The 12947-nt window shown below is 50.8% G+C and overlaps 1 protein-coding gene across 5 annotated transcripts in view; it reads left to right on the top strand.

Moving 5' to 3' along the window:
- dnm2a (dynamin 2a) overlaps window positions 1-12947 on the top strand; it is a 77168-nt gene that overhangs the window by 51436 nt on the left and 12785 nt on the right. For all 5 annotated transcript variants that reach the window (XM_039772494.1, XM_039772498.1, XM_039772496.1 and 2 more), the window contains one exon: window positions 8755-8868. In XM_039772494.1, the coding sequence (XP_039628428.1) occupies window positions 8755-8868 (114 nt within the window). The remainder of the gene's footprint in view (window positions 1-8754; window positions 8869-12947) is intronic.

Here is a 12947-nt window from a genome sequence, read left to right as displayed (position 1 = left end):
ATGCCTTTGTGTCCGCCAGTCCCTTCAAATCTGATCAGAGTGGGCATCAGGGTGTGTCCAAGTACAAGCGTGCATCTCCCGCACACCTGATACTTGGTGCCTTTTTCTGCTAGCGGCTTCATGTTGGTTTATTTTTTTTTTTTCACCCCCGCCCCCCAATTCTGTCACCGCTGGCATCCATCTGAGATCCAAACAGGACTTCCTATTGCGTTAGCACATTGCAGAGTTGGGAAGAGAATTGTCAGCCAGAGCAGCAAAGCCTAAACCAGAAACTCGCAGCCGAAGTAAGAAATCATAAAATGGATTAACGGATTCTCATGAGAGGCATCCGCAATCCTGGACGACGTTTCACAGCCAACTGTCGTTTGTGTGTTGGCGCACCGGTGATGTCACGGGAAGCCACTTCTAGCATCCGTCACCTTTTCCATACCACCTGTGACACAAAACAGAACGTTAAACTGGAAATCGGCGCAGCCTCCAGTCACGATTTGATCGTGTGGCCCTTCCCTGATGGGATGGTGACGGTCCACCATGTCACTCTGCTCGCACCCTCATGACTCCTAGCTGCTTGGCTTGGGCGCTACTCTTAATATCAACGCCACCTCATTGCCAGTCCAATCAAAGCAATCGTTATTTGTGTAAAAGTCCTGTTCCTGCTGGTGCGCGCGTACCCAGTGTAGGCCAACGGCTACTTCATGTGCGTTTTCGGTTATTGACGTGCGTGTAGATGGAGATGTTTTCCTAAACGATGTGAAAACGCTTGTGTGGACGGAGATCAATAAATGAAAACGTCGCCTGAAGCTCGGATGTAAACCACTGATCCTATAGGGCCTCCTTTATAGTTCTTAACCAACCAGCAGGTCCGGTCCGTGATAAATTGTGTCCGATTGTCGTCGTGCTTAGAACGGATCGTGATCTTCAGCACAGAACTGCAGTCCGACGTGACTAACGACGCACTCGCTCATTCGCTACACAGTCAATGCAAGGCATTTGTCATGTAAACTAGTGAAATACAGTGGACGTTTTCACTCCAACAGATGGCACATATGACCAGCACTGTGACCTATGTGACCGGTGGACAGATAAGAGCCAAGACAGCAGCAATTGTAGGGGTACAACCAGGCAACATCGTTTAATGCATAACTAAGGGGGGAGAGGCTCAATGTGGAAACAAGTGAAGGGAGGCAGCCGACCAGAATGAGTGTTTCTTACCGGGGTCTCACAGGGGGCTCCTTCGGTCAAGACTCAGCCGCCACCGTCCTGGGCTCTCCGGCTTTATGGGGTCGGGCCAACTCTGGGCATCACAGCCTGTCTTGGACGCCCTCACTGGGCATCTCTTAGAGGCCGCTGGTAGAAAAGAGGATGCCTTTAGCAACAGCGCCCCCTCTAGTCCGCGAGTGGTATCGCTTACCTGAGTTGAGCCAGGAAAATGATGGTCAGTCGCACACAAGTGACACTTAATAAAATACATTAAAAAAAAATTATGGAAATGAGAAACACTTATAGAGATAGTACTAATCCAGTTGGACCCCATGGGGGTGTCGGACTCGGGCTCTGGAAGTGCAGAGTACTGACTCGGTAATTGGCTACCACGTAGGAGCTGGGCGCCATTTTATTTAACTGGTGTTGCAGGGGGGCTTCTGCAGGGTATGGCCTACAGATCTCTTCGTTCACAGGGATTTGGCATAGTTGGCGGGCAGCAAATTCAAGTTTTGCCCTTTGGACCTTTCTGGATTGTTTCAATATTTTCAGACTGCTGAAGCTTAACCTGCTGATACAGAGGACTTCATCCACAGCAAGCATTGGTGTTAAATAAGAAACAGGTTGTGACGAGAATGGTGGCCCACCAGGAGTTGAGTTTGAGTTTCTCACCAATCTGGTTGCTCCTCAAAATGTACGACCCCACAGGGAGAAGGTAAACTTTATTTAAGGTTTATTTAATTAAACCCGAAGAAGCAAGCTGAGGTCGGAAACAACAACAACAAGTATGTCTAGAGCACATTTTCATACAAATAATGCAGCTCAAAGTGCCTTACATGATGAGGAAAGAGAAAAACGACAAAATAAATGAGAATTAAAATTAGGGAACACTAATTAACATAGAATAAAAGTACGGTCCGATGGGCAGAAAGTCAGTCTTCTCTTTCAGACAAAGCTGAGGCGTAATCAAAAAATTGGAAGTGAGAACCGAGAGCGCGCGATCAGAAACCGGGAAGGCAAAAAATTTTCTTTCGTCAAAACCAAAATGTAATCAGAAAATCAAAGTTGAAAAAGCAAGAAGTACAATTTACTAACTGGGAACGATCGAGAACAAGTTGTTGACACGGTAACGCTAAACGTATCAGATAGCGGGCGCCCCTCCACAAGCAGCTGTGTAGCCATTCGTTTGTCCTGTTTGGGTCTCAGTGGCGCCCCCTTGCTGTTTGGTTTTGAAAGTGCCCGTCTCTTGATCCCCAACGTCAAACGAGCCGTGTGAGGCAGTGACGCCCCTAGTTTGGGGGATGAATACACTTCTCGGAGCGAGGCACCCATTTTATAAAAGCAATGCAGAAAAGGCAAAGTGACTCTGTTGGATTTTGTACCTGCTGATTTGGACTTTTTTTTCCCTCCAATCATTTTGAAGTGCATGCTTGGCGGTTTTGGGGAGTTTGATCTGGTGGACTCCTTTGTAGTGCTGTGTGAGGTTTGGGTAGTGCCCCCCTCGGTTCATATTCTGGGTGTCCTGCTCTTCTAATCACCTTCAGTTTTAAAGGTCAATTCTTCAAAAAGTGTCTGGTGCTTGTCTTGAAATCCGCTCCCCATCTTTCCTGCAGCTTCCTAATTCTGCACATTCTCGGGCAGCAGCAGAGGCCACGCCCCCTCTCTAGTGTTTTTTTTTTTTCACTTTTCCCCGCCTTCCTTTCTTGGACCAATCAGACTTTGAATCAGTGCGCTTGTGTCACCTGATGCTCATAACAGAAAAGATTTGGCTTGTTGATTCTGTTCTGCCCGTCGGGCTGTACCAGTGGACAGTCTATGACCGGGACTCCCCTGGCGCGGCTGAGGCACTCGATGAGGTCATTTGCCAGCAAAGTGTTTGTAATTACGTAACGGAGCGAATGGAAAAGCACAAACCTGCGAAGAGTTTAAAAGTCGATCAGTCAGTCGTTCAGTCATTTTCTAACCCGTTTAGTCCTTAACAGGGTCACGGGGGTCTGCTGGAGCCCGTCCTAGCTAGTTTAAAAGGGGCAGTTTAACATCACCAATTTACCTAACCTGCGTGACAGTGGGAGGAAACTGGAGCTCTGGGAGAACAAGCATCGGGGTGGCGGGACTTGGGATGCGTACCCTGGCCTCTTACTGCGAGGCAGCAGCACTACCGCTGTGCCCCCATGCCACCTACAGTATATATGTTGTAAAAGGCGCTATATAGCGCCCAACCCGGCACAGACCACGCAGAGGCACGTGTATAAAACACACAGGCTTTATTCTTTTCTTCACCCGTGGGCACACGTCTGCCCCGTGACCCACAGGCAATACACAGTTCCAAAGCACAAAGCACAAAACTATAACCAACCCTTTCTGGCACCACCACTCCTCCCAGGCAACCTCGTCCTCTTCCTCCCGATTCTGGCCAAGAATGAAGGGAGGTTGGCCCACTTTATAGCCCACCCGGAAGTGCTGCAGGTGCCTGACCAGCTGGTCTTGATTGCACCTCCGTGGTGGGGCTGGTAAGTTGTCCCTTGTGGCGGCTGGCTCTCCGCAGCACCCCCTAGCGGCCACCCCATCTCCCATCCGGGCTATGGTGGACTCCATGTCCCATGGAGCCACGGGGGAGACTGAGGAAGGACCCACGGCCAGGGAGACTGCGGTGCTCCGGGGAAGGTATTGCACTGTCCATGGTGGCTCCCCCGGGGACGTATGCAGCAGAAGCGTCCCGGTCGGGCATGGGACCCGGCTGTCCGTCACAATGTGTATACATGCATTGTGGTGGTCAAGTGAAGAAGGGTCGACAAAGCCCACACGGCCCTCCCCATTTAATAGCAGTTCTTAAATGAAAGCCACACACGATGGCGTGGACACGATAACAGAACCCAATACCACATAGCCAGGTGGCCTCAGTTAGTCGGGCTCTGCCAACTCTCAGGAGATGGTCTCCTTGGTCAGTGACGTCTCCTTCTGAAGCCCTGGGACCGGAACGGGTGGAGTCTGTTACCCTTACTGGCCGTTTTCACCTGGTTGTGGAGGAAGAACATGACAAGGCTGTTAGCAGCAGCGCCCCCTCTCGGCCCAGGGTGGTACTACATACCTGGACACCGATCCTCAGACAAGTATGCAATCAGTAAATGTCTACATATGGTATGTATGCGATCACTAGATTAACCAACACGTGCAGTTTATTGTTCATTCATGAATGAGTGAATTGTTTATGTCGCTTGTCCTGTTTCTGACACTCCACTCTTTGAATCGGGTGTTTCTTAAGGCACCTTTGTGACATTTGCATTAATGGGACCCACCCGCCCCCCACCCGCCCCAGTGGCTGAAATGGGCGAGATGCTGGTATTACAAGCATTTGCAGATTTAATTGTCAGGCAGCTCCCAGTAGAGTACATGGCGTGCTTTGAGTCACACATATAATGAAGCCCATTGACTAAGCAATAAAGTGTGATGATGCCCGCCTCTCCCCTCCCTTTTCACCCGCCTCCATTTTGTTTTCGCGTAACGTGAAGCCCCGTAGCACATGCGGCTCTAGCCGTCCCGTCTCCTCTCCGCTAACAGATGCCCCATCTGCCCACCTCGGCTGCCCTCCCAGCTATACCTGCAGAAGAAAACTCTGCGTCCCCTTCTCCCACCGATGGGCGACTCCCTTGTTCCGTGAAGCCCTCGTTGTACTCACAATTGGGAAAACCCGTAAGCAGCTTGTGGTGCCAATTAAAGATAATCTGATCAGCGTTACCAAGAAAGCGGGCGCTGCCAGAGACGAGCAGCACAGCACAGAAGACACTTTGCAGCAGGGCCTGATGTGGAGGAGGGGGGGGCAGTGAGTGCCTTGGCCGCGCCGTTTAGCGTAGTCTGCTAACACCGAGACCCCTCGGCTTCTTACTAACTCCAGCGTAGCTGAAGATTTCTACTGATCCCATTAACTCCAACTGGTGGTGCCAGCCTTCAGTTTTAACCTTTGTGTGCCAGGGTGGGGCAACGGGCAGTAGCAGCAGAGGCTGGTCGCTGCTTCCAAGTGTGGCCGTCTGTGAAGCCCTCCAAGATGCTTCATTTCCTTTTTGCAGCTGCCTCTTAGCTTTTCGGAGTAGGCAGCCCCCAGCGGTGTTACTGACTGAAGCAGTCGGGTCGGGTCGGGTGGGGTGGGGTGGGGTTTGGGGTATGTGGGTGAGGTTGGTATTTCAGAAAGCTGACTCTGGGCCTTGTGATGCCTGGCAGGGAGGAGCTGGGATGGTCGCCCCTGCCAAATGAAACACTTCCAGCATCTCGAGGGGTTTCATTGTGTCTGTAGCCCTAAGGAAAGGAAGCTGCCCACCTCAGCGTTTTGGGGGGTGCACAGCGACATCTCGCACTGTCACTCATTTTAGTCATCGGGGAGCTTCTGTTTGGCTGATGTGCTCCGTGTGTCTCTTCATTTGTCGTCATCGTCACCAGGCTTGTCCACCATCAGCCACGACCCACATGTCCATGTCGCTCACCCATGTCTTTGTACCTGTCTGTTTGGAATTTGGCTTTTATCTGCTTGCTGTTTATCACCTAGCTAATAAATACATAAATATATTATATATATATATATATATATATATATATATATATATATATATATATATATATATATATATATATATATATATATATACGGAACTGAAGTCTGACCAGAGGCATTCACACACACACACACACACACACACACACAGCGTACCACCTTGTCAGACCCTCACAAACCCCTGTCGTAATGGAAGGAGGAGACGGCCTGTCGTTCCTCTTTGTGTGTTTATGGCTGGGGCCCACAGGTCTGACCGGGCACCTGGAATGGAATCGGCTGGAGCCCAAAACACAAAGTGCCCACCAATGGTGTGCCCCCTCTGGAAGGAAGACCTAACCTCTCCAACCTTTTAGTATGTCTGTCTGTGTGTGTGTGTGTAGTAAAAGGGCCTACAAGGCCAATTGACACCTGACAGAGTCCAACATGGGTCCGGGAATTCACTGTATTCTGAGCGTGTGACGACAGTGACCCTAAACTGTGTACTAAGTGTGTGACCCCCCTCTTCAGACCCTCACAGGACTGAGTAAGACTGGAATGGGGGGACAGCTTATCACTTCTGTTGATACCTGCGACTGTGGCGGAGCCCACAATAGACACACACACAGAGGACATGCCAACTCATGCCAACTCTTCAAACCCTCACAGGACTGAGTTATGCTGGCAGGGTAGCCCAGCAGATCTGTCCTCCATTTGTGTGTGTGTGTGTGTGTGTGTGTGTGTGTGTGTGTGTGTGAGGACAGTCACCCAGGGGACTGACCAAGTACAAAGAGTGCACCCTGCCAGAGACTAAATGAGGCAGAGGGCACACGTCCCAGAACACACACTCGTGTCCCTCATCTTTGTGCCTCCACAGGGCCGACTCAGATGAGAGCGGAGGTTTGGATTGTCATTCTTGTTGTGCAGCCCAAATTGGACATGTGAAGGATTCTTCCATCACTTGTACACACACACACACACACACACATAGAAGTCCCACTGTCTGTTCAGGTCCTCGCAGAGCTCCATTATTCTAGTGTGTGTCCACATACTGAAGTCCCCGAGTTCTGACCACCAGCCTAAAGTGAAAGCTGCCAGAGTGTAAAGTGGGCCTGAAACACACAACACAGCTGGGACTTGACTGTACTCTGTGTGTGTGTGTGTGTGTGTGTGTGTGTGTGTGTGTGACAGTCGTGACCCCATTATAACCCAACACTAACGGTGTGACTCGCAGGACTGAGTAGGAGTGGAGTGGTGGCCCAGCTTGTCACTGCGGTCAGAGTCGGAGTGTGATGGCCTCAGGATGTTATGGAGTCCACTTCTAATTCCTCTGGTCCCACACATGCCCGTCCTCTCCTTATGTATATCTGTGTGTGTGTGGCCAATGGCCCACGAAATGGGCACAGAACACGTGCCCACTGACTCTGCATCTCCACTTTTAATGTTGAATGGGCTCCGTTATACTGGGAGGACGGCCTTCTTCTCGTTCTTCATTTGTTTGTGTGAATGTGTGGAAGCCCTCGCTGGGACCCTGACTTGATTACCTAGGCTAGGACCCCAAAATGGCTTTGGGACGTTTTTCTTTTACACACACATGCTGTCTGTGTGTCCCCGTCAGTCTTCACAAACACTGACAGTTGCTGAAGGATCACTCCAGTAGCCCAGAGTGGAGTCTGATGGAGCCCAAAGTGGACGTGGACCACACAGGTCAGAGTGCCCCCTCGCCGTGTGTCTCCTCCTTTGAACCCGAGTTGTACTGGAGGGACGGTCCAGCCACTCATTCCACCTTGTGCCAGTCTGTAACAAGATGGGTGCCAATCAGCTGCCAAGGATGGCTGCCACACTCCCTCACGCATACATAGCAGAAGGTCCACAAAGATAACCAGGGGGTCTGCTGAAGCAGCCTCTAGGGGGCTTTGGAGTTAGACAATGAGATCACAACCTGGGCACAAGTAGGGGTGTCGTCAGTCCTAGCTGGGTCACTAAGATTGGGGGTGTCTGATGTTGAACGATCCCGGGGCGTCACTGAGGATGTGTCAAAGTGTTTATTTCACACAAGGAGACCCAGCGGGTTGAGTGGCCTGGTCAAGGGGCTTTCAGTGAGGCAGACGAGTCAACTGAACTGGCAACTTCGACGACCTGCCGGCCATTCCTCTTCTGGTCTCTCTCCTCACAACAGGCCCAAGGGTGGTCCCGTCATGCCCCTGGGTGACTACTGTACCTGTAGACAGTCCCTTATTCATCTGCTGCTGGTCCCAAACCAACCGCTCTTCTTCTTCCTCCTTTTGCATACCCAAGACCCTTCGGCCTCCTCTCCCTTGGCCATAGTCGTGGCTTTCATGACTCTTAGTATGGCCTCTCATTCCTCTTTGTGGCCGTCCTTCAGTTGCTCTCCGTCAGCAGGCAGTGACTCCTATCATCTTGGGCAGAGTCCCCTGCACTTCCTGGAATCCCCACTCTTCCTTTGTGAAGCCATCATGAACTTGACCGGCTGTCACTACTCATCTGTGTGGTTGTCACACAGTGTGGGGTCTCGTCCTTCTCCGTTTCACGCTCTCTTTGGCTGGGAACCCAGGACCCCACTACTTCAGACTGACTGCTGAAGGGAGTTTCCCCTCAGAACTCGGGTCAAGTCGGCCGTGGTGGGTCCCGAGTTCATGTCCTTGTGCTGCCAGGATGGGTAGTTGAGTGCAGAAGAGGTGAGCAGAAACTTACAGAAGACGCCTCTGCCAGGCAGTAACTCATTGGGTGGGCATTCCCTTTAGTAAAAATGGACGAGTAGCCACTTGTGACTTTGGAGGCCCTGCGTTCACTTGAAGCGGAGAGAGACGAGACCCTTAACAAACAGCCCCTCCATTGCCCCCGTGCCCTTCATCTTTCTCTGGTCTCTGCTGCCATCGCACACACAGACAGAGCTGACCAGCCGGGGTGGCTTGAGACCCAAAGTCCTTCCTTCCCCGTGTGCCCGTGGAGGTCTGCAGCCGTTTCTTTTTTTGTTGTTGTTGTTACCCCTTCCTTCCTTCTGCCCCCTACAGGTGATTCGACGGGGTTGGCTCACCATCAACAACATCAGCATCATGAAGGGAGGCTCCAAGGAGTACTGGTTTGTCCTGACCGCAGAGTCCCTGTCCTGGTACAAAGATGACGAGGTGAGTGCTGCCAATCTGAGTGCTGGGCGATGGTTAACTGGCACACCACGGGGACTCGTTCCTTATTTATTTAAAGGCAGAGTTTATCGGAAGTTGTTATTTTTTTATGGGAAACATTTTAAGAGTGAATTGCAGCTTCCTACCGTGGTTACGTGTAATCATGCAGTAAAACGTTCAGTTTCGTAATGACGAGGGGTATCAGAAATCTATGACAACCCCATAGAGGTCTTCCGGAATGGCCCAATCAGGACCAGTGAGGCTGTGCCCCTTATGCCAAGCCTTCCAAATCTCCGAAAGTCGATTTCATTGGGTGACGTGATGATTGGACAGGCTCCGCCCACCCTTAGTCTCCAGTTTTGGTCCCGTAGATATGAAGAAGTAACGTCATCTCACACAAACCTCACCTTACAAACCAGGAGTCGAGGCTTGTGGGAGGCCGAGCCCCGAAATTGAGGAGCAGGCTCTCCCAGCCCACACACTGAAAAGGAGCCAATTCTGTGTCTCCTTTATTTTAATATTCTTACCGTGTGTAGAAAAAAAAATGGAAAGGAGGGCACAATGTGTTGGCATTCAGCTGAGACAAGCAGAAGAAGTGCCCCATCAGTGAACGGCCACGTCTGGTGTTTCTGGGACTCTTGTATCGGTCCCTGGGGGTGGGGGGGGGTGATGCGTCTTGGCAGCGGAAATGGTGTCACTCGTGGACCAGCGGGTGGAGAACTCTTGGTGTGGATGGAAACTGAGAAGGAGTTGGTGACTGTGCCCCCTGCCTACTCTGGGTGGTATTGCACTAAAGAGGCCCCCCAAAGCGCACAGGCTTCACTATATTTAGATATTTTAGGTAACTGAGATTGTGGAGGCTTTCTAACTTTTCCTGGACTTGCGTCCAATGACTTCTAGTTTTTCAAAGTGACTTCGACTGTTTGGGTTTATTTTATCATCTTCAGTCTTTTCACCGCCACGCCATTTTGTGGGGGCCGGGACTTTAAATGCACTTTAGTAATCCCAGGGGGCTGCCATGTGAGCACAGTCACTGGGGTTAGTGATGTCGGTATACCTGCTGGGGTAAGTATGGCGGGGATCGGTGGGTTGGGTATTGCTCAGTGAACGATCCAGGGGTCCGCTAACATTCCAGAGTTTTCTGTACGACTTTAGCTTCAAGCGCGGGTTTAGGTTTGACGCCCTTTTGGAGTTTGACTTTGGATTTCTGCATTAAGCATATTGACTGTTCGTGGTGCTGTGGCCCCTTTTCTGGGTTTGACCGTTCCTTACCCGCGAACCCCAAAACACCGACTCTTCTCAGATCTCCTCTCCCCAAAAACTCAGCATTTTTATAGATGGATAGATAGATAGACACTTTATTAATCCCAAGGGGTAATTCCCATACTCCAGCAGCAGCATACTGATAAGAACAATATTAAATTAAAGAGTGAGAACAATGACGGTTTAACAGACAATAACTTTGTATAATGTTAACGTTTACCCCCCGAGTCGCATAGTGTGGGGTCTCCTCAGTCTGTCAGTGGAGCAGGACGGTGACCGGAGTCTGTCGCTGAAGCTGCTCCTCTGTCTGGAGATGATCCTGCTCAGTGGATGCAGTGGATTCTCCATGACTGACAGGAGTCTGCTCAGTGCCCGTCGCTCTGCCACGGATGTCAGACTGTCCAGCTCTGTGCCCACAACAGAGCCTGCCTTCCTCACCAGTTTGTCCAGGTGTGAGGTGTCCCTCTTCTTTATGCTGCCTCCCCAGCACACCACCGTGTAGAAGAGGGCGCTCGCCACAACCGTCTGGTAGAACATCTGCAGCATCTTATTACAGATGTTGAAGGACGCCAACCTTCTAATGAAGTATAGTCGGCTCTGTCCTCTCTTACACAGACCATCAATATTGGCAGTCCAGTCCAGTTTGTCATCCAGCTGCACTCCCAGATATTTCTAGGTCTGCACCCTCTGCACAGTCACCTCTGATGATCACGGGGTCCATGAGGGGCCTGGGCCTCCAAAAATCCACCACCAGTTCCTTGGTCTTGCTGGTGTTCAGTTGTAGGTGGTTTGAGTGGCACCATTTAACAAAGTCCTTGATTAGGTTCCTGTACTCCTCCTCCTGCCCACTCCTGATGCAGCCCACCATAGCAGTGTCCTTGGCGAACTTTTGCGTGTGGCAGATAAATCCTAAGAGGGAGAGGGAAACTGCATAAAAAACCCTGGCCCTCCGGGCTAACAAATATTTAAATAACAAAAACCAAGCAGGGATCCAAAAAGAGGCAAACAACAGCCCAGACTGGGTGCCCCAGAATTCTTCATCATACGCAAGTCGAAGCCCATAAAGCGCAGAACAAAATGGGAGGAAGCGCCTGCCGAGTCAGATTCCACATCCACTAAAGCCAAAGCGAGGGAGTGAATCCATTCAGCCAGATAGAGGGGCTTGACCCTCGCCTATAAAGTCATGGGTGGGCTCCTCCCGCCCCCGAGGGTCCATGTAACATAAAGAATATAAACATAAGACTACACACAAAATGTTCATTAAACCTAGAGTGTAACAACGCAGTGCCTCTCGGGTTCGATTCTGCAGGTTTTCCCCCGCAGTCAGATGTTGTCGGACCCTCAAATTGATCTCGAGTTCTTTCTTCCTCCCCTCCTCTTCTTCATTTAGAACATCCCATTAGTGCCAGATTTACGTGATTTATTGGTGTCCAAAGACACATGAGGTAGATGCCGTAGTGATGTGTGTGCTCCTCCCATGGTGGTCTGGCAGTGCCCTGCCCGGGGGTCTCGTTCCTGCCTTGCACTCAGTGATTACTGGGATTGGCTCCAGGTGTCACCCACAAGCCACCTTAGCATAAGCAGATTTAGAAAATGGCTGGAGTGGTTTTCCCCTTGCAAGTTACGCAAGTCTGTGAATTCAAGATGGACCCAACAGAACCCAAACTCGACTCATGCTGGCTACGTAAGCAGTTGATTTCTTTTCTTATTTTTAACTGCCCCTAAAACACTGAATCTGGGAAAGAGCAGCTTGTTTAACGAAGGTAGGAGTTCAGTTATAATCAGAATTGGTTGGAACAAAGGCCTGCAGCCACAGGGGGTCGCCGGCACTGAATTTGAAGACCACCAATGGTGGCGCTGGCAGGGTTAAGAAGGCTTCAGAAGTGTTAGAAGTGCCACACACATACATCAAGACCAGGCGGCCCTGGCCCAGTTTGAACCCGAATGCATTCAGCGCACGTTATGTGCCCCTCGGGGGTGGTTTCCATTGAGACCCCCCATCCGTTACCCGCTTGGCTTTCGTCTCTCGACGCCCCTCTGTATTCCTTTCGGTTTTTCATTTAGACCCCCATTTGCCCTGCCGTTTGTTTATTTCTTTATTTATTTCTTTATTTATTTTCCTTTCCGATATGTCGCCTTAATTGAATCCAGTCGCTCCATGAATAGCCCACTGTTTAGCTGAACGAAGATGAAAACTTGGGGGGAAGGCGAGAGGGGAGGCCAGGGGAGCCGAGATCTCCATTGGCGACTGCTGGAAGGAAATTCCTCTGGCCAGACCGCGCGCTCCCTCGGGTGCCCCTCCGGAAAGTTAACTCCTTTGATGCCGAGGGCCGCCACTCTGACGGAAGACCTCCCTTTGAAAAGGGGGCAGTAAATGCGTAGCGCCAGCCGTAGACTCCGCCACATGAAGAGTTTGGCACGAAATGCTGAAGAGTTCATGGCATTCCATTCTTGGTCCTGCTTTAATCAAGGACAAGGGGGCTGAAGAATATACCCACAGCATCGGGTATAAGATAGGGAACAAACAAGACAGGCTTTTAGCAGGGGAGATGTGGGACAAAGACCCCCCCAGAGATGCAGAGAAGGTGCAAACTTCCACATAGACAATAGCCGGGCAAGAGAATCTGTAGGGCAGTGGTGCCAGCCAGTGTGCCACTGTGCCATCATAAACATAGCTTAACAAAACCCTCAACATTCAGGGCAGGGTTATGGGAGGCTGAGCCAGAAACAAAATGAACCCACTCTGGACAGGGTGCCACTTCATCCCGATGCCCACATGCCCACACCGAGGCCGCTTTAGAATGGGGATGTGGGAGGAG

Source organism: Polypterus senegalus, chromosome 12 (assembly GCF_016835505.1).
Source record: "Polypterus senegalus isolate Bchr_013 chromosome 12, ASM1683550v1, whole genome shotgun sequence".
Lineage (NCBI taxonomy): Eukaryota > Metazoa > Chordata > Cladistia > Polypteriformes > Polypteridae > Polypterus > Polypterus senegalus.
Note: the sequence above shows the minus strand (reverse complement) of the source record. Positions and strands in the feature narration are given on the sequence as shown.